Here is a 27,765-nt window from a genome sequence, read left to right as displayed (position 1 = left end):
TGAATTAACGCTCCCCCAGACACGTGTGCATTGCCGGCCCTCCTTTATGACGCATGCGTACCAATGGGCATCGCCGGCCCTCCGTTAGGACGCATGCGTGTTAATGTGCGTTGCCGGCCTTCCGTTATGGCGCATGCGTATTAATGGTCCGATTTAAGCGGTGGTCTGAATTTCAAAGGTACATTTACATTGCCGTGTGTTATCTATCTTGCAAACTTGTTCGGTTATCCTCGGAATTTCTGCACGGGTTATAACCGGTTACTTAGCTACTTGGCTCTCTCTTGATGCAAGTCCCTGTCGCAGGTAACGAAAAGCAGCCTTGCATTAAAGGGCCTGTGCAAAGATCATCGAGCGGAGCACCAGTATCTTTGGGTCTGTCCCACTTTGCGATTTTTTCGGCGACTGCGGAGAGTCAGTGACTGACGCCCGTAAAACCGTCAAGTTGCACGACATACACGCTGACGTATGCTGTCAAGCGGGTGACGCCCGGTTCGGGTTAGGGACCACAGATGGGCTGTAAAATATTCTTCCCTCAATGCATGGGTTTTAAACAATAATATATTAAAATTAATACAATAAAATCAATTGTGCAAATGAAAAGATGTCCGAGTCGGTCAGTTTTATTTATAGGGGGGTTGCACATAAAGTCATCGGGTCAAAAGGCGTGACGCACGGAGCAGCTCAATCCATGTGGATGACATGGTTGCCTCGGCACACACTGTTAACACACGAAACGCGTACCTTCTTACCTGCAAAAAAACGCTGAAATTGTCTTTTTTGCGCTATAAATATTTGTGGGTACTGTCATTGAAAACGGGAAGGTATCAGTATCTTTGCTCTGAACCCGAGCACCAAGGTGTAAGTGGCCGAAGGAGCGCATCCTTCGGGACAGCCCCCATGGGTTCAGTGCTGTCCGGCCACGACCGCCCTCGGCCCACCCTCCCCCTGTGCGGCCGCACTGTCACGGGCTGTGGGTCGGCAGCGCCCATACACGGGGCCGCGGCTCCAGGCAACGCCAGCTGCAGCAGTGTTGGGGACGGTCTGCTCCCTCCGCCCACCCAGCGGCACCCCGACCTCTTCCTTTCCCCTCCCCCCTACCTCTTCCTTCCCGCCCCGACCTCTTCCTCCCCCACCCGACCACTACATCCTCCTCCTCCCCCCCTCACCACCGGCCATGGGTGTGCAACCAGTCCGGATGCTGGGCCAGGGAAGTGCCCGCTGTGCTAACAGCCATAGTAAATGCTTACCTGCAGTTCACCTCGTGTACTCCAGTTGGCGTTGCATGGCAACAGTATAGGACATGGGTCATGACCTCGACTGCGTGCAACCTCCCTATGGGGGGGTTGCACGAAAGGTCACTGGGTCATAGGGCTCGACGCACGGAGCCGCTAAATCCAACTGGAAGACATCCGTCACTTCCGGTATATGTTATTCCTACCTGTTAAAAACCGCCAAAATGTTGAATTTTTGCGCTGAAAAAAATTGTGGGAGTCGGGGTAAGTGTGAGAAACATGTACCCAACTTTAGAATTCCAAACGTGAAACGAAATGAAGGTATAGAGAAGCGAGAACTGAAGGAACTACAGCAGCTAAAGTAAACATTGGTAAACATTGAAAATATTGGGAATTATCGCGTTTGCTCACTGCATTTCATCAAGTAAGGCATTATTTGTGTTTTTTCTTGATTCCTTTGGTATCTAAAAATTCTCAGAAGTGATAAATCTGGTTGTAAATTTTTCTTCAGGTGCGTTTTCATTTTGTATGTAAAAACCCACGAGAACCATGTGCGATTTAAAAAATTACAGCCAGATTTATCACTTCTGAAACTTTTTAGATGCCAAAGGAATCAAGAAAAAACACAAATAATGCCTTACTGTTGATGAAATGCAGTGAGCAAACGGCCAATGTTTGCTAAGCTCTCTGGCTGTTGTTATCCCTTCAGCTCTCGCTTCTATCTACCGTCATTTCTCCTCACTTTTGGAATTCTGAAGTATGCTAAATGTCTCATCCCGATTTCCATAATTATTTACAGCGCAAAAATTGACAATTTCAGCGGGTTTTAACGGGCCTGCTATGCTGGAAACAATGGTGAGTGCCTACCTGCAGTTCATCGCGTGTAATCCACTGGAGCAGCGTAGCAACAGTACGGGTCATGGGTCGTGACCTGACTGCCGTGAAACCTCCCTATAGACTAGACCAAAGATCCTATAGCAAGCAAGATGCAACGCCAACTGGAGTACACGAGGTGAACACTCGACGAAAAATACGTAGTACGGTCATGGGCAGATTCATGGGTAAATTTCAGCCCCATTTCCATAAACGGCTTCCGTCTCTGCACCAAAGTTCCCATAGGACACTAGTGCGGAGACGGAAGCCGGTTACGGAAACATCCTCGTAAAAATAAAAGTTATTTGATAAAAATCTCATTTTCAGAATTTTAATTTATTAACACAAACTGTCCCCTTGCAACGTTAATTGATCTTTAGGATCTTTGGACTAGACTAAGTGGGACCTGTTGGGTCCCATATTCACACGGGAGGGCTGGTCCCCCAAACCAATATTCCACCTCTCCACCAATTCCAATATTGGTGGCGGGGGGGGGCACTTTCTGGAGCGCTAGTATGGGTTGAAGGGACTGGTTTCCAGAGGGTTAGTATGGACATTGTGGGCCGAATGTATTCTTGGGCTGGCAGCTCACTCACGGTTGGTGGGCTGGCAGTTGACTCACGACTATTCCTTGAAATTCCATTTCAAGCAAAGTGCAGGCCACCAAATTCACTGGATGTTTTTGAGAGAGTTAGATTTAGCTCTTAGGGCTAAAAGAATCAAGGGATATGGGGAGAAAGCTGCAAGAGGAGGTAGTTGAGACTGTGGCTATCCCAACGTTTAATAAACAATTAGACAGATCAGGATAGAACAGGTTTGGAGGGATATGGACCAAATGTAGGCAGGTGAAACTAGTGTAACCGGGACATGCTCGTCGGTGTGGGCAAGTTGGACCGAAGGGCCTATTTCTGTACTGTGTCATGCTATGACTCTAACACGCAGTGCTGGAGTAACTCAGTGCATCGGGCAGCATCTCTGGAGAACATGGATAGGTGACATTTCAGAGTGCTCGAGTAATGCAGCGGGTCAGGCAGGCAGCATCTGTGGAGAACGTGGACAGGTAACGTTGCACACTTCGCTAGAGTAATTCAGTGGGTCAGGCAGCATCTCTGGAGAACATGGATAGGTAACGTTTCACAGAGCGCTGAAGTACCTCAGCGGGTCAGGCAACATCTGTGGAGAACATAGAAAGGTGACATTTCAGGTCAGGACCCCCTTCTTCAGACTGACACTATGCTAACAGATGAGAGGGTGATCAGCAGATGAGTGAAGTGACAGAGGCGAGAGAAAATAAGGAGATAAAAGGGTGTTAGATAAGGAGAGAGGAATGTATATGTGCAGCTTTAAGGGACATTGGTCAGGTAGCATTTGGAGTATTGCATACAATTCTGGTCACTCTATTACAGGACTCATGTGGAGGCTTTGGGGAAGGTGCAGAGATGGTTAACCAGAATGGTTTAAAAACAAGGAACTGCAGATACTGGTTTACAAAAAAGGAACAAAATGCTGGAGTAACTCAGCAGGACAGGCAGCATCTCTGGAGAGAAGGAATGGGTGACGTTTCGGCTCGAGATTGAAGAAGGGTCTCCACCCGAAACGTTGCCCATTCCGTCCAGAATTTTGTGTCTACCCAAACAGCTCCTATCCAAGTGGCGGTGTGCCAGCAGGATGGAGGAGCGGGCAAAGGCCTTGCCACAGAATGGGCAGATGAAGGGGCGCTGGCCGGTGTGGACTCGCCGGTGCTTCAGCAGGTGGTCAAGGCGGGTGAAGCCCTTAGCACAGGGCGGGAAGGGGAAGGGAAGCTCACCACTGTGGGTACGCCTGTGCTGCCATATTCTGGACATGCGGGTGAAACCCTTGCCACACTCAGCGCACACAAAGGGTCTCTCACCCAGGCATGTGCCGTCAGGGTAAGCAAGGTAGGCACTGCCTACCCTGATTAAAATTATAACATGGTAATTACTAAATATAAATAGTAAAGGCATGGAAGAATTATGCCTATCTATGAGATCGATCTCTTAGGTAGGCATAATTCTCCGTGCCTTTCATCCGCAGCGCTTGTAATCCTTGAAGGTCTGTGCAGCCCACGTGCCGTCAGCGCTGCTTCAAGCCGTCAATTTCAAGTGGGGCTGAAGGCAGCTGAAATTCTGCCTTTGCTGCACTGCAGGCGCAGCAGCCTATTGCGCATGCGCAGCTCTAGTTTCTTGGCGGGGTTTTCAAATACCGTATTTCCCGAGGTGGGGGGAGAGCTCCTTTCACCGTGTATGGGGAGGCTGGCCCGGGGTAAAGTTGCGGGGAGGATAGGAGCGTTGTGAAGGAGGGGATCTGGATCATACCAGTAACCCACTTGCGACGCTCCTTGCACGGAGCCACCGCATTGTGGCCGGGGGGGGGGTGGGGGGAGAAGCAGCTCGGGTGGCTGCGAGCTGACGCTAGGCCGGACACCGACCGCTACCTCAGTGCCTTCTACCGGCCCCTGCTCACCTCTGGCTGCAACAGCGGTGAGTGAGTGAGTTACTGGCATTATCCCCGACCCCCTCCTTCTCAACACTCCTGCCCTCCCCGCAACTTTACGCCTGGCACAGACTCTCCACACGCTGTGAAAGGAACTCTCCCCCCAATTGGTCCCTTGAACAAGTGTTGTCATTCAATTAGATGACAACTGATTCAACTTTTCCCTGTGCTCCTGTTTTTCCCACCATCTCTCCACCTACCCATTCAGTAATCATATATAATCATATAACAATTACAGCACGGAAACAGGCCATCTCGACCCCTCTAGTCCGTGCCGAACACATAATCTCCCCTAGTCCCATATACCTGCGCTCAGACCATAACCCTCCATTCCTTTCCCATCCATATAACTATCCAATTTATTTTTAAATGATAAAAACGAACCTGCCTCCACCACCTTCACTGGAAGCTCATTCCACACAGCTACCACTCTCTGAGTAAAGAAGTTCCCCCTCATGTTACCCCTAAACTTCAGTCCCTTAATTCTCAAGTCATGTCCCCTTGTTTGAATCTTCCCTACTCTCAGTGGGAAAAGCTTTTCCACGTCAACTCTGTCTATCCCTCTCATCATTTTAAAAACCTCTATCAAGTCTCCCCTTAACCTTCTGCGCTCCAAAGAATAAAGCCCTAACTTGTTCAACCTTTCTCTGTAACTTAGTTGCTGAAACCCAGGCAACATTCTAGTAAATCTCCTCTGTACTCTCTCTATTTTGTTGACATCCTTCCTATAATTAGGCGACCAAAATTGTACACCATACTCCAGAATTGGCCTCACCAATGCCTTGTACAATTTTAACATTACATCCCAACTTCTATACTCAATGCTCTGATTTATAAAGGCCAGCACACCAAAAGCTTTCTTTACCACCCTATCTACATGAGATTCCACTTTCATGGAACTGTGCACAGTTATTCCCAGATCCCTCTGTTCACCTACATTCTTCAATTCCCTACCATTTACCATGTACGTCCTATTTTGATTTGTCCTGCCAAGATGTAGCACCTCACACTTATCAGCATTAAACTCCATCTGCCATCTTTCAGCCCACTCTTCCAACTGGCATAAATCTCTCTGTAGACTTTGAAACTCTACTTCATTACCCGCAACCCCACCTATCTTAGTATCATCTGCATACTTACTAATCCAATTTACCACACCATCATCCAGATCATTGATGTACATGACAAACAACAGTGGACCCAACACAGATCCCTGTGGCACCCCACTCGTCACTGGCCTCCAACCTGACAAACAACCATCCACCATTACTCTCTGGCATCTCCCATTCAGCCACTGTTGAATCCATCTTGCTACTCCACCATTAATACCCAACCATTGAACCTTCTTAACCAACCTTCCATGAGGAACCTTGTCAAAGGCCTTACTGAAGTCCATATACACAACATCCACTGCTTTACCCTCATCAATTTCCCGAGTAACATCTTCAAAAAATTCAAGAAGATTAGTTAAACATGACCTTCCAGGCACAAATCCATGTTGACTGTTCCTAATCAGACCCTGTTTATCCAGATGCTTATATATTATCTCTAAGTATTCTTTCCATTAATTTGCCCACCACTGACGTCAAACTAACAGGTCTATAATTGCTAGGTTTACTCTTAGACCCCTTTTTAAACAATGGAACAACATGCGCAGTACGCCAATCCTCCGGCACTATTCCCGTTTCTAATGACATTTGAAATATTTCTGCCATAGCCCCTGCTATTTCTACACAAACTTCCCTCAATGTCCTAGGGAATATCCTGTCCGGACCTGGAGACTTATCCACTTTTATATTTCTCAAAAGTGTCAGTACTTCCTCTTCTTTGATCCTCATAGTTTCCATAGCTACTCTACTTGTTTCCCTTACCTCACATAATTCAATATCCTTCTCCTTGGTGAATACCGAAGAAAAGAAACTGTTCAATATCTCCCCCATCTCTTTTGGCTCTGCAGATAGTTGGCCACTCTGACTCTCTAATGGACCAATTTTATCCCTCGTTATCCTTTTGCTATTAATATAGCGGGTAATTCAGAATAAATTGACTAGGAAGCCTTGGGCAAATTGAATTGTTACTGTTTTTATTTTAATTTTTAAGAAGAGAACAATCTGCACATGCGCGGTTTAAATTGTTTTTTAAAGCTGACTGACTGCCTACCCTGAGTAATTACTCACGGCACGTGCCTGCTCTCACCCGTGTGTATCTGCTGGTGTTCCCGCAGCCCCCTTGCGCTCTTGAAACGTTTGCCGCAGTGGGGGCAGCCGCTCGTCCGCATGGGACCGCCGGTGCTGCCGCAACCCCCGTGAGTTGTCAAACACCTCACCGCAGTACGGGCAGTCGTAGGGCTGGCCACTGGTTTGCACGCGCTGGTGAGACAGGGTGTGGGAGGCCATGGCAAAGTGCTCTGCACGCTCCGGGCTGGGGTAGGGACGGTCACAAGCGTGCCCCCGCTGATGGGACCGCAGAGAGGTGGAGCTGATAAATCCCTTGCCGCACTTGGTGCAGGTGTAGGGGCGCTTGCCGGTGTGGGTGCGCTGGTGCAACTGCAGGCTAGAGGACTGGTTAAAGCCCTTGCCGCAGTCGTTGCAGATGTAGGGGCGCTCGCCGGTGTGGATGCGCTGGTGTAACAGCAGGCCATAGGACTGGGTAAAGCCCTTGCCGCAGTCATCGCAGATGTAGGGTCGCTCGCTGGTATGGGTGCGCTGGTGCAACAGCAGCTGGTTGGAGCGGGTGAAGACCTTGCCGCACTGGCCGCAGGTGTAGGGACACTCGCCAGTGTGGATGCGCTGGTGCTCCCGCAGCTTGACGGAGCGGGTGAAGCCCTTGCCGCAGTCGCTGCAGGTGAATGGCTTCTCCCCGGTGTGGGTGCGCTGGTGTTCCAGCAGCCCAGTGGAGAGGGTGAAGCTCTTGCCGCACTTGGAGCAGGTGAAGGGGCGCTCGCCGGTGTGGGTGCGCTGGTGCTCCCGCAGCTTGGTGGAACGGGTGAAGCCCTTGCCGCACTGGGCGCAGGTGAAGGGACGCTCGCCGGTGTGTGTGCGTTGGTGCACCAGCAGGATGGATGATTTAATGAAGCCCTTGCCGCAGTAACTGCAGATGTAGGGCCGCTGCCCGGTGTGCAGGCTCCTGTGCTCCTTCAGGTTCGCGAACGACTTGAAGCTTTTTCCGCAGTCGGAGCAGGTGAAGGGCCGCTCATCGCTGTGCACCACCCGGTGGATCCGCAGCCCCGACGACCGGGCAAAGCTCTTGCCGCAGGTGGAGCAGCCATAGGGCTTCTCGCCCGTGTGAACCCGCCGGTGGATCTCCAGCTGGCACAGCTTCTGCCAGGCCTTGCCACACACGTCACACTCATAACGGTTGTCCATGTTGTGCCCCTTCATGTGGTCCTCCATCGAAGCTCAAACCGCACACCGAGCAGATGAGGGGGGCTCACCGGCACCCTGGTCGCCTTCAATGCCCACTCATGTCTCCGTCCACAGCAAAGGCTCCTAAATCCTGCAGGAGGGGAGCACAGAGGGTCAACGAGCTGGCAATCAGGATATTAATAGTACAAAAGGTACAAAAAATTGCGGGGGAAACTCAGCGGGTGCAGCAGCATCTATGGAGCGAAGGAAATAGGCGACGTTTCGGGCCGAAACCCTTCTTCAGACTGATGGTGGGGTGGGGAAAGAAATAAGGAAAAAGGGAGGAGGAGGAGGAGCCCGAGGGTGGGCGGATGGGAGGGTGGGAGGAGACAGCTAGAGGGTTAAGGAAGGGGAGGAGACAGCACGGGCTAGCCAAATTGGGAAATTTGGTGTACATTAATAGTACATATTGGGTGTGTTTATAGTGGAGGAAAACGTTATATAATTATGCGCGGCACAGTGGCGCAGCAGTACAGTTGCTGCCTCCCCGCCAGACCCAGGCTCGATCCTGACGACGGGTGCTGTCTGTGCGGAGTTTGTACGTTATCCGCTTGATCTGCGTGGGTTTTTACTGCGGGTGCTCTGGTTTCCTGCAACATTTCAAAGACGTTCAAGCTTGTAGACTAATCGGAAAATTGTTAAATTATCCCTAATGTGCGTAAGATAGTGCTAGTGTACGGGCTGATCGCTGGTCGGCGCGGACTCCACGGGCTGAAATAATTTTCTCTCCCTCACCACCATCCCGGCAGAGACCGTAGTGTTGCGGCGGGACCCGGCACAGTCCCGGCCCGGCCCGGGTCCCCGCTCCGCCAACCCCAGCCCCAGGCTCACTCCCGGTGCGAGGCCGCGGCGTGGTGGACCCACCCTGGCCCACCGGAGCCTCTCACCGCGCCAGGCGATGGGATCCTTGCTGCTCACGGCCCGCCCGCCCCGCCCGCCCCGGAGAGACGGAGACCCTCCGCTCCGCTCGGCTCACCCGGCCTGGAGGACCGGCCCGGAGGACCATCACCGCTCGGCTCACCCCGCCTGGAGGACCGGTGGCTCCCATCACGGAGTGATATCGCTCTGTATCGTCCCGCGTCCTCCCCCTCCCTCTCTCCTCCCCCCCCCTCTCTTCTCTCCTCCCCCCTCTTCTCTCCCCCCTCTCTCCTCCCCCCCCTCTCTCCTCCCCCCCCTCTCTCCTCCCCCTCCCTCTCTCCTCCCCCCCCCTCTCTTCTCTCCTCCCCCCTCTTCTCCCCCCCTCTCTCTCTCTTCTCCCCTCTCCCCCCCCCTCTCCTCCCCCTCCCCCCCTTCCCCTTTCCCCCCTCCCTCTCCTCTCTCCCCCCCCCTCCCCCCCCCTCCCTCCCCCCCCCCCGCATGTTGAGGGGATGGGTCCCACTTGGTCTAGCATATACTAAAGAGAACATTGCAAAAACCCCTCCAACATTCTCAGGGTCTAAACTTTCATCATGTCATATTCAGTAGTGTTCACTGCTAGCCTTAAACCAAGTACTCTTGTGGCCCCTGGGGTGATATCCCTTCCCTTGTTTGAGTCTTGACCCCACCAGGCTCTGGACTTCATTATCATATCCCCCACAGAGCCTTGGAGTCCCTCAGCACGTACTCAAGTTGTCAAATGCTTTCTGGGAGGAAGAGTGAGGAGAAACAATATAAAGTGAAAGATTAGAAAATTTGGAGTATGTCCGATTCAGATTCAGATTCAACTTTAATTGTCATTGTCAGTGTACAGTACAGAGACAACAAAATGCAGTTAGCAACTCCCTGGAAGAGCGACATAGATTTATTTATTGAAATCATATTCTATTTACATGTATACAGACATAGTGTTTTTCCTGTGCGAGGATTGTGGGGGTGGGGGGGGGGGGGGGGTGATTGGCAGTCACCGAGGTACATTGTTGAGGAGTGTGACAGCCGCAGGGAAGAAGCTGTTCCTGGACCTGCTGGTCCGGCAGCGGAGAGACCTGTAGCGCCATCGGATGGTAGGAAGGTAAACAGTCCATGGTTCGGGTGAGAGCAGTGCTTGGCGATGCTGAGCGCCCTTCGCAGACAACGCTTGCTTTGGACAGACTCAATGGAGAGGAGCGAGGAACCGGTGATGCGTTGGGCAATTTTCACCACCCTCTGCAGTGCTTTCCGGTCGGAGACAGAGCAGTTGCCATACCATACTGTGATACAGTTGGTAAGGATGCTCTCGATGGTGCAGCGGTAGAAGTTTCAGTATGTGTTCACACAGATATGAAGGTGATATGAAGCTTTGAAAAATTATTAAAATGGCTGACAAAATCCTGGGAAATTAAAGGCATTAATTTTAAAAGCAAGGAACTTGATTGGGCTGCGACTAGAATTATGTCTCAAATTCTAAACATTGCACTTTAGGGAAGTTTAGATGGAGTGTCAAGATAATTTACGGGGATGGTTCCAGGGATGAAGAACGCTAAATACATAGATTGGAAATATGGTTCTTAGAGTTGAATTGATGAATTATTCAAAATCATTACGTTTCTAATCAAGATGAATAAATCATTTCCACTGGTGGAAAAGATGGAGAACAAATTGATTTGGGATGAGTGTCAAAGGAGACAAAGATGACATGAGGAAAATCTACTTCACAGAGGAGCTAGGGTGTAGAATTCATGAGTGGAGGCAAAGTGAAATTGGATAATTTCAAAAAGTTACAGGGAGGGGGAATAAAAGTACTCTTGTGGCCCCTGGGGTGATATCCCTTCCCTTGTTTGAGTCTTTACCCCACCAGGTCTGGACTTCATTATCATATCCCCCACAGAGCCTTGGAGTCCCTCAGCACGTACTCAAGTTGTCAAATGCTTTCTGGGAGGAAGAGTGAGGAGAAACAATATAAAGTGAAAGATTAGAAAATTTGGAGTATGTCCGATTCAGATTCAGATTCAGATTCAACTTTAATTGTCATTGTCAGTGTACAGTACAGAGACAACAAAATGCAGTTAGCAACTCCCTGGAAGAGCGACATAGATTTATTTATTGAAATCATATTCTATTTACATGTATACAGACATAGTGTTTTTCCTGTGCGAGGATTGTGGGGGTGGGGGGGGGGGGGTGATTGGCAGTCACCAGTCACCGAGGTACATTGTTGAGGAGTGTGACAGCCGCAGGGAAGAAGCTGTTCCTGGACCTGCTGGTCCAGCAGCGGAGAGACCTGTAGCGCCATCGGATGGTAGGAAGGTAAACAGTCCATGGTTCGGGTGAGAGCAGTGCTTGGCGATGCTGAGCGCCCTTCGCAGACAACGCTTGCTTTGGACAGACTCAATGGAGGGGAGCGAGGAACCGGTGATGCGTTGGGCAATTTTCACCACCCTCTGCAGTGCTTTCCGGTCGGAGACAGAGCAGTTGCCATACCATACTGTGATACAGTTGGTAAGGATGCTCTCGATGGTGCAGCGGTAGAAGTTTCAGTATGTGTTCACACAGATATGAAGGTGATATGAAGCTTTGAAAAATTATTAAAATGGCTGACAAAATCCTGGGAAATTAAAGGCATTAATTTTAAAAGCAAGGAACTTGATTGGGCTGCGACTAGAATTATGTCTCAAATTCTAAACATTGCACTTTAGGGAAGTTTAGATGGAGTGTCAAGATAATTTACGGGGATGGTTCCAGGGATGAAGAACGCTAAATACATAGATTGGAAATATGGTTCTTAGAGCTGAATTGATGAATTATTCAAAATCATTACGTTTCTAATCAAGATGAATAAATCATTTCCACTGGTGGAAAAGATGGAGAACAAATTGATTTGGGATGAGTGTCAAAGGAGACAAAGATGACATGAGGAAAATCTACTTCACAGAGGAGCTAGGGTGTAGAATTCATGAGTGGAGGCAAAGTGAAATTGGATAATTTCAAAAAGTTACAGGGAGGGGGAATAAATATGTACAGTATAATATGTAAAGAGGCAGAAAGTGATACTATATGGCTTGGTCATTATTTAGTGCAGGTGCCAAATACCATTTTGTACTGTCATGATTTTCTCAAATGATATGAATAAGTCTATCTAATTCCCTGCTCAATCTACGTTATCCACTCTCAAGCTGTGCCCCAATTCCTTGGGTTTTTGAATTCTGTTCATATTTAATGTGGAAGTTTCTAACAAAATGTTTATTGGAACTTTAGGAACTCCATGTTAAGAGACAGACGTTTTAGGTTGCCACTCCAAATACTGTACTTTCTGCAGGTTTGGTTAAGAACAGCAGAGATGTTTTGTATCACTTGCATTGTAGAATCCATTCAAATAAGTGATGTATCTGATACTGTGTTTCAAATTGAATGGGCAAACTGGCTTTAAGGGAACCAAGGAAAGGTTTACTAAGCTCAATGAAAAAAAAAATTCAATGTATTTGTTTTTTCTTGTTTTAAGTGCATCTGCACTTAATTTTCTAATGGTTTGAATATTTAATAATTTTGGAATGTCTCTAAATACCACAAATAATCAAAATCATTCAAAATTAATTCTGCAGGGATCCTGCAGATTCACATGATTATGAGGTTGCCATTGTATTACCAGGAGTGTCGTGAAATGTATTACAATCCTCCATGCCCTTTCATGCAATGTGGCAAATCCCTTTCTGTGAGATGGATTACATCCATTATGGTAAAGAGTGAAATATAAATTATTCATACCGTAGCCAAGATCGGTGACATTGGGGGTGGAATGAGGTCAAGAATATGACTGAAGCTGGAGTGTGCAATGCGTGTTCACAAGACAAAACCTGGAAGATGTCTCTTGCTAGCTGATACTTGTTTACATAAAGGTTATTATATTCATGTCACTGAATATTTGCATGTTTGGAAAATACCTGTTTATACTGGGGATCAACACAAGGTAAACATAGACTGCATAGCAACAAAGAGCTACTACACTTGCCATTGTCCGACAACATCCAGACAATTTCTTGCAATTTCTGAACCAGAGCAAAATGTTGATGCGTTGAGGGCACGGGACCCAACGGGTCCCACTTGGTCTATTACTATTATATTACATATGATCACGACTTTCTTCCAGAGATTGCTCTGCTGTAGTGCAGTGGTTCAAAGTGTGAAATCTGTTAAGTAGACTAGATATCTTCAATTTTTTCGAGCATTTGTATTTAAAGCACACTCATCCATGACCCACAGCACAATGTTGCTCTTATTTGCTTTGCTTTTGTTATTTGTAGCAAAATGAAAACTACCATGCTGCAAAAATACATTTATAGGACAAAGCGACATTTATTGAATGAAGATACACCTCAAACATTGCATGATATGTACAATTTACTATGCACACATTAAACTCAACATTGCAGTCTTTAGCAAAAGCTTTAGACATGTTATCCACTGAACATAATACCAAGTTTAAATTGTAAGGTTATTGAGACACTTTAAAGATAAGGAGACTTTATAAAAACTATAAACAGCCAGGATACCACACTGAAACATTGCAGTTACAATTTTGTAAACACTATTTTAAATTGTTGCAAAATACATATTTGCTGCAGCCCCATCATAAACCACAGAAGTCAGTGGATCACTCAACAATTACAAATTGAGAATTTGCACACCAGCAGTCCAATACTTGCACATTGAGATTTAAAAAAATAAATACTTAAATGAAGAGTTAAACATGGAAGTGGTGTATTCAGTTGAAATGTAACTGGACAATAATTAAAAAAAAGATTATCCATTACACCACAGGCAAGAACAGCAGCAACAAGCATTATTATACCTTGTGGATATCAGTAGTGAGTATTTAGCCAATTCACTATCTAAAACAAGGCTGCAAGATTCAGTTTTTAAACTTCCAACATTTTTAAGTTACATTTCTCACGTGATGAAAAGCCAGTTCCATTTTCAAATTGTTCAGAATGAAATTCGAAAACCAGGACAGTTTTAAAAAGATCCAATAAATCATCTGCTGGTTCTTTTAATACATACTTTAAACAGATATCTTGATACGTATTTTTTAATTTATTACAATTGGATATATAGAAGTGTATCATAGAAGACAGACTGCCTGTTTCATCAATAACCTTAAATGCATTTGCATAGTGAAAAACAAAAGGAAAGTAATGTGCTAAATATATTAGAACGTAGTACAGACATGGTTAATATGTTGCAAATCGTTGCAGTTTCTGATGTTACAGGATTGAATCTCATTCAGTAGCCCTGCTACACTATGTCACGACCTTGGTTTGTGCAGGTTAATGAATCCTTTATAAAACATATTCTTTCATAAACTAAATTACAGTCTAATGTCTTAAATTGCAAATAGGCTCAAAGAGGTTACTTATATGTATATCTAATGACATATATTATAAAATTGTTTTTTTAGATAGGACATTCTTATATAAAATTAATTTTTAGGTAACATGGGTGGGGCACAGGCTAAGTGTGCTTATCAACATATATTAGGAACCAACTACCAAATGTGAATTTTAAATGAAAATCCACGTTTTAGTAATTAAATGCAGTTTATTTTTGACTCAATGGGCTATAAATTTCAGCGATGGTCATTACAGTTGGCGTTAGCTGAACTTTGATGCAGATATATCTGTTGAGGAATAAGGTTTAATTATTAATGAGCAATTTACTATTTTTCTTCCAGGTAGTTACAGAAATGTAGGCAAATTAGGCTTACGAGATTTAATGTGTAGGAAGGAACTGCAGATGCTGGTTTACACCAAAGATATATGCTGGATGTCAGCTGCTCCACATTGGTGAGACCAAGCTTGTCGATCGCCTCGCCCAACACCCCTGCTCGGTTCGCAAAAACTAACCTGATCTCCCGGTGGCTCAGCACTTCAACTCCCCCTCCCATTCCGAATCCGACCTTTCTGTCCTGGGCCTCCTCTATGGCCAGAGTGAGGCCCACCGTAAATTGGAGGAGCAGCACCTCGTATTTCGCTTGGGTTGTTTACACCCCAGCAGTATGAACATGGACTTCTCCAATTTTAGGTAGTCCCTGCTTTCTCCTTCTTTCCCCTCCCCTTCCCAGCTCTCCCACAGCCCACTGTCTCTGCCTCTTCCTTTTTTTTCCCCCCCCCCCCCCCCCCCCAGCCCCACATCAGTCGACCCGAAACGTCACCTATTTCCTTCGTTCCATAGATGCTGCCTCACCCACTGAGTTTCTCCAGAATTTTTGACTACCTTGTGCTGGATTACTCAGCATCTCTGGAGAGAAGGAATTGGTGAAGTTTCATGTTCAGACACTTCTTGAGACTGCCTGATGGATTCCATATAAGCTATTAAGTGTATTAGACATGTCTTGCAATTCCACAAATATTGCAATCTTTTGCTTCAGTAGTGGTTGCCATGATGCAAAGGAAAATGTCAGTTTAATTCAATTGCTTACAGAACTCAAAAATCCAACTTACTGATAGTCATAACAACTGCAAAATCATTATTAGAGCAGTTTCATTCTCGCCAAGTAACAACTATAATATGTAGACACAAGAGACAGCAGATGTTGGTTTACCAGAAAAAGTGCTGGAGTAACTCTGCGTCAGGCAGCATCTCTGGATGTATTATTGGGGAGAAAGCTAGAAGAGAAGTTGGTGCAGAACAAAACCAGTCTACAGGTGAGGTTGGGGGGGGGGGGGGGGGGGGGGGGGGGGGGGTGATTTGCAGGTGGTTGGACAAAAGCCAGAGATGAAAACACAAAATATCCCAGTTCATTAATTCAAAGCATCTTTTAAACATAGAGCAGGGTGCAGCAAGGAAAACAAAAGCAGAGTTTTCTTTTAAATGTCAAGTATTTTACATAGCAATGTCTATTGTTTTACCTAAATGGGAGAAACAATTTGGGGCTTTTTTTTTTTAATAAAGAGAGTACTGAAGTGAATGTGTTATTAAGGATGAAAATGGTGAAATCTCAGAACCACTGGACTATCTCAAATTTTAACTATGGTAAGTTATTACACAAACATCATATTTGAACAGAGCAAATTTGAACAGAAATTTCTCGGACGAGTTTGCAAATTTTACTTTAACCAGAATGATTTAATATTTTAATAACTCAAGTTATATCACTTGAAGCTTTATCATTTCTTCTTGCACGAGTCATTTTTACTGCATCTTGCAAAAGGTCAGTTCCTACTATAACATTCATTTGCTGATATCCTGGAAATGACAAATTTAAAACATGGACCCATAACAAAATCTTATAATATTTGTTAGCCATTCAAAGCTGTTACCAATATTTTAACACCAATACTAACCTGGTACAGTTTAAACATCTTTTAAACACATATTGCACGTGTAATGTCCCAATAAAGAATTCAAATTACAAATAACATCTTTTTTAAATCAGCCTGCCTTATTGGAATACCTTTCATCTTTCAGTGAAGTCTTGTTTTGATAAAGAGGCAGGTGCCTCGGAGTTAAAAGGCAGGATTGGAATGATGACATTTGATCTCAAAGGTACAGGAGGTGGTGCTCTTCGAGTTGGTACAGGTACTGTTGCACCAGTTGCGGTGTTACTTGTGTTCCAGTCATTGCCAAACCCAAAATCGGTACCTGGAAATAATTTCTGTGTGCTCTTTAGTGACAAATTATTAATATTTTCATTCCATTGATCCTGGGAATCACATTTTTTTTCACCTGTTGATAGTTTTTTTTCTTTTAGACCAAAGTCATTATCCTCAAAGGTCACCCACCCACTGATTGGCATTTTGTCATTTGCATGTTTACTTGGAAGGACATTGTTGTCTACAAAAGGATTTGACAAGAAGGCAGCTCTTCCAATTCCAACTCCAGGAGTCATGTTAGCAGATAAAACAGGGTAACTGCTGCTACTTTGTACAGATAGCTGTGATGCAATAGCAGGTTTCTGAACATTTTGACCATCAGTCCTAAATGGATTGTAACCAGTTTTTCCAGTGAAAGGGTTTCCATCAGCTAAGAAGTTGAAAGCCATTGGAGAGGCTTGGAAGCTCTCCTGTGATTTACTTCGTGGGGGAATAGGAGGTACAAATGACATGCAATTAGGTTGCGTTGATGCAATGGGTTGGATGGATTGTTGCTGGCACAAATTTGGAGATATACAAGCAAATGCTGGCTGCATTTGAGTGTTTCCACTTGATAACTGGGTCTTTGTCCATGGATCAGCAAGCCGGTCAAGTGAAAGGTCAGCAAAAGGATCAATGCTGGATGTTTCTCCATTGTTAATCCCATTAATATTGGCCTTTAGCTGTAAGGAAATTTTATAAAGAAATTATTCACAAGAATTTATAGGATTACTTAATTGTAACTAAAATTAAAATCTTTAATTTAACCATCCTAGTTATTATTTCTGTAAATGACATCTGCTAGTCCCCATCTATACCAGCGCCAACAAGTAGGTAACAGCAATGATGATTTTCTTTTCTCCCTCTAGAAAGAGTCTCCACATAGCACTGTTCTACAGCAATATTACCAATATTATAAACCCATTACTGAATTTAACATAGTGATTTGCAGTTCTTTGGTGAATGTTCTATACTGGTCAGCAAATACAGATGGAAACCCATAATTTAATTTCCCATGGGTTTGGTGGGTCAAAAAGGACAAAGGACATTTATTGGCACATGCAAAGCCTATTTCTATGCTGAACATTTCTATAACTACTGCTTTTAAAATAGCCTTTGTCTTAGCAGTTCTCTCAAAGCTCTTAAGCACGAATGAACCATGTATGTTTATCGATTTAAATTGGTTCCATGTCTATTGAAATGCTAAAATTATCATCTGTTTACAATTCAGTCTATAGCCATGACCTAAGATTGACACATAACACTGGAGTAAGTCAGCGGGACACGCTGCATCTCTGGAGAGAAGGAATGGGTGACTTTTCGGGTTGAGGCCCTTCTTCAGACTGAAGAGGGTCTCGACCCGAAACGTTACCCATTCCTTCTCTCCAGAGATACTGCCTGTCCCACTGAGTTATTGCGGCATTTTGTGTCCATCTTCAATTTAAACCAGCATCTGCAGTTCTTTCCTACAGCCATGACCTATATGTCTGACATCCTTAATTCCCATCAGCCTTCAGGATGATAATATTAGTCTCCTTTGCATCCCCTATATATGAATTGTTCTGGTAATAATTTATATATTCCTTCAGTTGTCTTGGCCTTAAAATCTGAAATTCTCTTCCTAAACTAAACTCAGTTGTTCTTCCTTGAATATACTCTTAAATCATGCTATTGATCTACCCTAAAATCAAATTTTAAGATGTTAAAATTTGTGAGGTAACTAAGGATATTTTAACTACCCTAAAGGTGCTGCATAAAAGCAGATTATTATACCAAATTAAGTGACCATTAAATTGAAAGTCTGTGCTCATACCTTACCTATGTGGTGATTTACATTTGAACCAGAATATAATTGGTCAGGTTTTGTCTCATGTGGAAAGATAACAACAATACCATTTTTCTCTTGAACGTTTATACTCCTAAAGTGTCACTGAAAATTGCTAAAATTATTGTGCAATGAGGAAATAAAAACTGGAGATTAAAATGAATTGTGTAGCTTCAATTTGATTGGAAACCTTTAGCGCGAACAAAGGATTGGTTGTATATGAACCTTGGATAGGAATCTTGATGCAAGAAACAGAGAAACAAAAAGATAGATATTGAATTACAGTGGGATTGTCAACCAAGCATTGAGGTTTTCAGAAAAGCAGGCAATCACATTGCAAGAAACAAAACAAAAATATTGAATCCAACAGCATGAATATTCCAGTTGTGACTGAAACGGTGTACTTAGAAAATACTCAGTTAAAGATTATCCATAACTCTGCTGTAATACATTGTTTGAGTTAGACATCAGATTTGTCCCTAGGGTCCAGCTCTGATAGAGAATATCTTTGAATTAGTATTTTAACTTTTCTCCCATCATGATATTAGCAGATGTTATGTTCCAGACTTATTTGGTTAATAGTTTGGAAGCAGTCAAATTGGATGCAATGTTATTTATAAAAATTAGAAAAAACTTACAATATTATTTTGTGCTTTATTATTAAAAAAAGGCTTGTTTCTAAGCCACTGCAACTTTATCAATTGGAAGATAACATTTTTGATTGGAGAAGCTGAACAACAAATATTAGCCATTAAAGGTGTGTGCAGGATAAATTTGTTCAAGAAATAAATTGTGAACAATTTATTTCCAAAGTTATCAGATCATTTGACGAGCAATGCAGTTTTATACTTTAAAATATGTATAAATTCAGCAAAATTGAAATATTTAAAAAGCGTTATTGGATATAATTTTTTTTTAACGTAATTATCAAGACCATATCAAAAAAAATATGTTTTCCCTGCATTTTTAGCAGAGAAACATTTTAAGGCGGCTTTATCTTAACCATGAAGTCCTGTTTTCTAGAGGTGTTTTAAGTATTTTCTATAGATAAATAAACTAAACACAATGAGCTTCATGACAAAATCTACCATGAATCTTTACAAAAGCTACTGTAATTACTCTGCAAAAATGATAAGTGCACTTCACAAGACTGAAACATTTGCTGATGTATGAGGTATACATCAAAATATAGTGAATAAATTATTAGACCACATTGAAAATTGTAAATGAATTCAATACCTTTCACCCTGATGGTTGTTCCTGCTTGTGAGAAAGAGACAGTAAATAAGAAAGAGGAAAATCAAGTCATTATGCAGTGGATAGCTGCTGCTTTAAGTCCAGTCATGGATTTCCCTGGCATCAGTTTTCCCCAATGTTGTATAGTTAAACCATACACTGAAATGGATACCTTTTTAAGATGCACATCATGAACATATTTTAGATGAACACAAGTAAAAATTATATGGTGCCTTTTGGTAGGATATAAAAGAAAAACTTTCTGGAAAATAAGCTTGAATGGGGAAGAGGTACTGAGTATACAAATTCAGAAATCATTAAATAATGGCAAAAACATTAGAACTATGAAGAATGCTAACATAACAGTTCACTTCCGGAGGGTTAGAATTCAAGAACTGAAGTTATATGAACTTTGGTTCATGAGAATGGGCTAAACCATACTTGTAGAATTGTCACCACATTACAGAGGCACGAGAAGATGTATATTATTTACAAGGATTGCTCTGAAACTAATGGGGCTGTCCCACTGTACGAGCTAATTCAAAAGTTCTCCCGAGTTTCCCTTGATTCGAACTCGGAGAATTACAGTAATAGCCGCTCGTAGGTACTCGGGGCTCTCGTGCGCATTTTTCAACATGTTGGAAAATCTTCATGAGTCTTTCCGAGCTTACCGCTTTTCCCGAGTACCTGCCGTTAGCGTTACGAGCCGCTAAGAGACATCCCGAGCTCCGACGTACCCGCAACGTACATTCTACGGTCTTACCACGAGTTTGATTTTTTTTTAACTCGGGAGAGCTCTTGAATTAGCTCATACAGTGGGACAGCCCCATAAGTGGTTACAAAAATCAAGAAAGATCATACCCAGGAATCATTAACATAAGATGGTGATGGAATGCGATTTCTCTTCTACAACTGGCACAAATCCATTTAAAGGAAATATCAGTTATTACCCAGGGGAAAAGAAAAGTTGATGAAGAAAGAGAAAATAAGGATGGTTGAATGCTCTCTAGGCAACCAAACACCAGGATAGTCCTATTAGCCCAGGGGTCGGCAACCTGGTTCTGCATAGGGGCCAGGACACATATCTGTGAACGGATGGCGGGCCACATCAATCACGTGTACACATGAAGCTCACCCCCATCCCGCCTCGGATGGCAGGCATCAAATCACGTGTACATATAGATCCCGCCCCTTCGAGGACGCCATCCGGAGCACTGGCCCCTAGTTACGGGCGCTCATGAACATGGCACACCTATTGCCTTGGCTCTGTCCTGAAGGCGGTGGCTCAAACACTCACACTCACTCATCCCCGGCCTACTGACAACCCCGATCCTGACAGTGAAGCTTAAATACTCACACTCACTAAATGCAAGGATGAGACACCACATGCTAAAATAACGGCGCTAGCTTGAGATACCATCCATTTCCACTTACCGGCTCTGTTGTGACAAGTTCTACTGGCAGGTTCTGGGCAGACTTGCTGCGGGGTGGAGCTTGTGGTGCAAGATGATCTATGTTATGAAAAGGGGGCGGTGTCTGGGAAATTGGTTTCAAGCCAATTGGTTTAAGAGGTTCTTGTAGCTTCTGGGAATTTATCGAGGGAGGTTGAGATGGAAGAAGAGTAGCAGCCTTTGGCTTGAGTGGTTCTGGCAGAAGCATCGATCCTAATTGACAAACAGAGTTAGAGGAACTTAACTTAACAGATATTTAAACATTCCTTTACATTTGCAAATTTGCAGATGGGATTTGTAACTACCGTATTCATATGAATCATGATTCCTGATCTGGAGATTGGAAAGGATAATGGTCAGATTTTCCCTATTTATTCGATTTCAGTGTTTTAATAAATTATATTTTGTTTCACTTAAAGCCAAGTTAAAAGTTTTTAAACCATTACAGAATATCAAGAGATTTTATAAATGCTTACAATGCCTCAGACTAATAATTGAGGCTTTGCCAATTCAGAGAGCAACCTCATACCCTCACTAATTTTTCCTGTAACCTAATCTCTTATTTAGCTACACCAAAGTCAATTTGCAACGGCCAATTAACCAACTCATCCCCATGTCCTCAGAGTGAGAGGCGAAACTGAAGCATCTGGGAGACCCATGCAGTTATAGTAAGAACGTGCAAATTCCTCTCAGACAGCTCTGGAGATCGGGGTTGGAGCTATGAAGCAGCAGCTTTACTTGCTGCACTACAGTGCCACCTACCTTACCTCTCATGGTTGATGTCTATCTAATTATACTAGAGTTTTTAATCTCCTCGATCTACTCAGTAAACACAGTAAAGATTTTCCAGATTTAACAACTTTACACAAATACACATTGTTATTGTTGAGGAAATTGGAGTAAAGAAGAATGGAAACTGAAAAATAGAAATTAGTCTACTGCCATGCTGAGAAATGCTACAGGCTAACAGGAAAAGCTGGGAGTTTTCCACAGAGTAAAGGTTGAGGGGAGATCTAATTAAGATGTACAGGATCATTGCAGTTTTAAGATTAGGTGAATAAGGGGAATATTCTCATGAATATAGTAGGTTCACAGACTGGGGGCACAGACTAAATATCAAGGCATGAGTTACATGGAAAATGCACAATCATCCCCTCCAAGCAGGTTACCAAACTCGCAGAACTGGGTCTCTGCGCATCCCTCTGCAATTGGATCCTCGACTTCCTCATTCACAGACCACAGTCTGTTCGTATTGGTGGAAATGTGTCAGCCTCGATAACAATCAGCACGGGAGCACCTCAAGGCTGTGTGCTTTGCCCCCTGCTGTACTCACTCTATACTCATGACTGCGTAGCCGGTCACAGTGCGAACTCCATCATCAAGTTCGTTGACGACACCACTGTTGTGGGACGTATCATTGATGGGGATGAGTCAGAGTATAGAAGAGAGATCGAGCCACTGTCCATATGGTGGCAGCACAATAACCTGGCCCTCAACACCAGCAAAACCAAGGAACAGATTGTGGACTTTGGAAGGAGTAGGATGGGGACCCACAGCCCCATTTATATCAACGGGTCGATGGTTGAAAGGGTCAAGAGCTTCAAATTCCTGGGCGTGCACATCTCTGAAGATCTTTCCTGGTCCGAGAACACTAATGCAATCATCAAGAAAGCTCATCAGCGCCTCTACTTCCTGAGAAGACTACGGAGAGTCGGTTTGTCAAGGAGGACTCTCTCTAACTACTACAGGTGCACAGTAGAGAGCATGCTGGTTGCATCGTGGCTTGGTACGGCAACTTGAGCGCCCTGGAGAGGAAAAGACTACAAAAAGTAGTAAACACTGCCCAGTCCATCATCGGCTCTGACCTCCCTTCCATCGAGGGGATTTATCGCAGTCGCTGCCTCAAAAAGGCTGGCAGTATCATCAAAGACCCACACCATCCTGGCCATACACTCATCTCCCTGCTACCTTCAGGTAGAAGGTACAGGAGCCTGAAGACTGCAACTACCAGGTTCAGGAATAGCTACTTCCCCACAGCCATCAGGCTATTAAACCTGGCTCAGACAAAACTTTGATTATTAATAACCAATCATCTGTTATTTGCACTTTATCATTTTATTTATTCATGTGTGTATATATTGATATTATAGTATATGGACACATTGATCTGTTTTGTAGTAAATGCCTACTATGTTCTGTGTGCTGAAGCAAAGCAAGAATGTCATTGTCCTATCAGGGACACATACCAATAACTTGAACTTGAACTTGTGCTTGTGCAAACAAAGTTACTTGTGCAAACAAAGTGAATGACAGCATTCAAAAGAGAAATGGACAGGCATTTGAGTGAAAATAATTTGCAAGGCCCTAGGGAAATGCATGTGAACTGGTACTGACAGACTAACAGGAGCTGGCAGAGTGTGACTGGTCTCCCATAACAATTCTACGTACAAACCTTTTAAAGGTTCTGGTTTACTGAGAGCCTCTGAAGGTGGTAGTCCTGCCGCTGGCTTGATAGATGCATGATTTACACCAGCTCGTGGTGATATGTTCTGTCAATAAAAAGAGTAGATAATGGAACCGAAAGTTACAAATAATTTAATTAGATTTTTTTTTAAATTGAGAACTCAGTAAATTAATCATATCTTTTCTTCAGGTCACAATGCATGCACAACTATCATTGAATACGAGACTATAATGAATATACCAGTCTAGAAGCTGCACCAGCTCCTGCATTAGCTGAACTCATGATTGCCTGAGGAGATGGTTGACCACGACCTGCAGAAAAAAAGAAACGCAACAGGTAGCACAAAATGGTATTACTTTTGTCTCTACACTTATAGATATTTCTGATAAGAGAGAAGTTTACCTTCTGGTTCTTTTCTGCCTTGTGCTGGGCTTTTGGGCACTATGCAGCATTAAATTAAATTAAACAAATTTCACCTGGTTTATCAATGACAAGCAGATTTACATTCAACACCAATGAACACTAGTTATCAAGAGTCTTTGACAAATTAATCACAACAAATCGCATGCAGGTACCAATTATTTATCATAACTATTTTTCAATGAAACGTTAAAAAAATTCCATCATTTAACTTTCATACATTACACCAGTTATATCACAGACAAGAGTTACCTTCCATTTCCTTTCTAGCTAACCCTGGACTGACAGGTACCCCAGCACCTTATGAGGGGGAAAAAGAAAAAAATATATTCTCTACAGAGAAATCACCACAGTAGACGCACAAGAGTAGAAAATGTAAAGTGAGCCAATCACAACATAGTTGAGGGTCTCTCCATTTATATAACAGCTGGTTTAGCCATGTAGCATCAGCAAAAATAGTGAAATAAAACTATCCTTGCTGAGCTAGCCTGGCAGCACTGTCTGTGAAATAGAGTTTCCAGTGACATTCACTGGAATTTGAGGTAGTCGTAGAATTAAGCATAATTAGTAATTCAGCACATTTCCACTTTGTAGTTTATTGATGATTTTCAAAGCATTATCAAGTTGTACGGAGTGTTGCTTTTGATAAATATATAGGTCAAATGGGCTGTGTGAGTTCTGTCTGAAGAAGAATCTCAACCCAAAACGGCACCTATTCCTTTTCCACAGAGATGTTGCCCGAGATACTCCAGCATTTTGTGTCTATCTTGCGCGAGTTTCAATTGACAAAATATTGCGTAGAAACATAGAAAATAGGTGCAGGAGGAGGTGCCCTTCGAGCCTACAGCGTTACAAAACACCAGGATCATGTTAATGGAAATAGTGTTCGTGCAATGTAACCAAATTGTGAGCAGCTTAGCTTTGAGTTTACAAGATTTGGAAATTATATAGGTAATTATATAGGATTTTCTTTTATTAAAACAGGAGATTTTAAAACAATGAAGAAAGTAAAAAAGGCTTCAATTGTTTTATCTTGGTCCCAGGTTATAATAACCAAAATTTAAAAAAAAACTATCCTGATGTAGTGAAAACAAAGAGGATATTTGTTCCTGTGGCTCCTCAATCAATATTAATAGTAATTTCTCCATATGCATAGGAATATTAAATTTCAACAAATGTAAATCTACAAATGGCTCAGTGGATTGAAAAAGAGTGATCAATTATTTTTTATTACTAGTGCAGCATGACACACTAATCAAATGAATAAAATAATAGTTTAATGTTAATCTGCTGCACAATTAACAATGAAGTTCACAGTATATGTTCCACATTTATCCATTGGAAACTTAAGTAATAATTCTACATTTTACTTAAGGCCTATTTAATGTAGGATAGAAGAAACTATTTTATTTCTACACAGTGTTCGGCATATCATGCAGGCACAAAAATTATAACCACAAGTGAACATTTAGGGAAACAGCGAATATCATTTAATTTTACCTTTGAACTCTTTCCTAGAAGGTGCTGGGCTTCTTGCTCCTTAGTGAAGCAATAGAATTTCAGTGCAGAGAAGGCCATTAGTATGTATGAAGCAAATGCATTTATTTTTAGTGTACAAAAGCATACATGCATTCACACAATAGTTTTATTGAGTCAGAAAAAGTGTATTCCTCTCAAGCTATACAATTGTGAATCGCTTTAACTACCAACTTAATCCATTAAAGTGAAAAAGACAAATGCTATAAATCAGAAACAAAAACAGAAAGACTGGAAACACCCAGCAAGTCAAGCAGCATTGGGTAAAAAGAGTACCAGATTTAACATTTTAGATCAAAAAACCTTCATCAGAATTGGGAAAATATAGAACATAGCAAAGTGCAACAAAGGAATAGGCCCTTTTGGCCCACAATGTCTGTGCCGATAAACTAATCTCATCTGCCCACACACTGATCCATACCACTCCTTTCCCAGCATATCCACGTGCCTATCTAAAAGCCTCTTAAATGCCAGGATCCTATTTGCCCCCATCACCATCCCTGCAACGTGATCCAAGAAAGAAAAAAAAGTTAGTTTTAAATTTAAAGACATTAAAGAGGATAGGGATGGGATGGAAAGGACAAGGGAAAATAAGCAGTGAAATTGCAAGCTGGAGGAAATACCCAGCAGGTAAGGTACACTGGTGGAGATGTAGCTTAGTGGCTCATGTTATGAGTCATGTATTTGTAGTTATGCCCACAAGCTTGTTAGCTTCGCCGTCTGCTGCATTCCGATGGTCTTAAAGTAAACCCTTGAGTGAGAAGTTGTTTGCTTGTACTCAATAAACTCTATATAACCTGACATGGTGTGAGGCCACTGGTATTATAAGGACTACAAATCGACATGGAGTCAGAAGTGGGATGGACTCACTCCTCAATTGATTATAATGTTTTTATCTTGGGTTATTTTTTTTACTGCGGTTACGGCTGTTGCTCTCTCAGGAAGCCGGAGATCGTGGTGTCTGATGCAGACCTTGCAGAGCGATGGTGTGTATTCGAGGAGGATTTCCCAATCCACATTGATGCAGCATATGAAGCAGAGCAAACATTCGTCCCACATGTCTTTCCGCCTAAGGAGGTTCAAGCCAGGTTGCAATAGAAGTGTAACGTTCAAAAGAAATGGTTCGACAAGACGAGTAGGCCACTGCCACCATTGACCAAAGGACAGGTGGTCCGCTTACAGACTGACAAAGGCCATGACCGTATTCGGGTGGTTTCTGGTCGCGCTTCGGAGCCACGCTTGTACATTGTTAGAACCGATGGCGGCACCTTCCGACGCAACAGACAACATCTTCTGCCTGTGAACGAGCCAATCCCTCCTCCTTATTACCCGGATCGTACAAGTTCATTTCAATCTGCATCTAGTGACCCCTGCATGCTCTTGCCAGCACAACAATCCATGCCTGCGACAGTTCCTCTGTCTGTTCCATCTTCGCCTGCTCCACAGTCTCCTGCTTCGACTCCAGAGGTGTTGGTCCACTCCCCCACAGCGGTGAAATCACCAGCTCTTTCCCTGGAGAAAAAGAATGGAGATGGCCTCTATTGAACACGTGCCAGTCATGTTTGCAGGCCGGTCGTGAAGTATCCGGACTATGTTTGACTTTCCACCAGTCTGTCATCGGTTGAGATATTTGCTTTGCTTAGTTATGGGTATACATCGTTATTGATTCTTTAAGAGGGGAGATGTAGATTAGTGGCTCATGCTACGAGTCATGCATTTGTAGTTACGCCCACAAGCTTGTTAGCGTCGCGGTCTGCTACATTCCGTTAGTCTTAAAGTGAACTCTTAAGTGAGAAGTTGTATTGCTTGTACCCAGTAAACTCTATATACCTGACATGGTGTGAGGCCACTGTTATTATAAGGACTACAAATCGGCAGGAGAGAAAATAATTTGAGTTTTATTTTTACTTTAGAGATAATACAACACAGAAACAGGCTCTTCACACAGCACGCGTGCACATGACAAGAAAGTATCAATGGGGTTTAACAAAGTTAACATGGATTTATGAAATAGAAATGGTTTTTGATAAAGCTACAGGAATTTTTGTTTTGAAGATACAAGTTGTAGTATAAGGGATAACCAATGGATGTAGTGTATTTGGATTTTTAGAAAGCTAATGTAGTCCCACAAGATATTATTACCAAAATGAAAACATGGGGGAGTGGTAGTACAGGTGCACAACCTTTTATCCGAAAGCCTTGGGACCAGACACTTTTCGTAATTCGGAATTTGTCGGCCTTCGGAATGGAAAATCTTTAGCGTAGATTTTAATGGCTGGCTCAGTGGTAGA

The 27,765-nt window shown here is 43.4% G+C and overlaps 1 protein-coding gene and 1 long non-coding RNA gene across 11 annotated transcripts in view; one reads left to right on the top strand and one right to left on the bottom strand.

Annotated features, from left to right (window-relative positions):
* Window positions 1-61: 61 nt before the first annotated feature.
* On the top strand, window positions 62-27,648 carry LOC116980401. The gene is made up of 3 exons (XR_004413955.1): window positions 62-178; window positions 23,708-23,854; window positions 26,416-27,648. It is a non-coding gene; the product is annotated as an uncharacterized LOC116980401 (long non-coding RNA).
* The window catches only part of synj1 (synaptojanin 1), a 74,001-nt gene continuing 62,038 nt past the window's right edge, over window positions 15,803-27,765 (bottom strand). For 4 of the 10 annotated variants that reach the window (XM_033032574.1, XM_033032579.1, XM_033032578.1 and 1 more), the window contains 7 exons: window positions 25,439-25,477; window positions 24,191-24,238; window positions 23,921-23,959; window positions 23,759-23,829; window positions 23,507-23,603; window positions 21,038-21,267; window positions 15,803-17,225 (listed from right to left, as the gene is read on the bottom strand). In XM_033032574.1, coding sequence (XP_032888465.1) covers window positions 16,368-17,225; window positions 21,038-21,267; window positions 23,507-23,603; window positions 23,759-23,829; window positions 23,921-23,959; window positions 24,191-24,238; window positions 25,439-25,477 — 1,382 coding nt within the window. In that variant the 3' untranslated portion in view covers window positions 15,803-16,367. Of the gene's footprint in view, window positions 17,226-19,606; window positions 19,628-21,037; window positions 21,268-23,506; window positions 23,604-23,758; window positions 23,830-23,920; window positions 23,960-24,190; window positions 24,239-25,438; window positions 25,478-27,765 lie in introns of all 10 variants that reach the window. The other 6 variants (XM_033032583.1, XM_033032584.1, XM_033032585.1 and 3 more) reach the window with 5 other exon arrangements.

Source organism: Amblyraja radiata, chromosome 14 (assembly GCF_010909765.2).
Source record: "Amblyraja radiata isolate CabotCenter1 chromosome 14, sAmbRad1.1.pri, whole genome shotgun sequence".
NCBI lineage: Eukaryota > Metazoa > Chordata > Chondrichthyes > Rajiformes > Rajidae > Amblyraja > Amblyraja radiata.
Note: the sequence above shows the minus strand (reverse complement) of the source record. Positions and strands in the feature narration are given on the sequence as shown.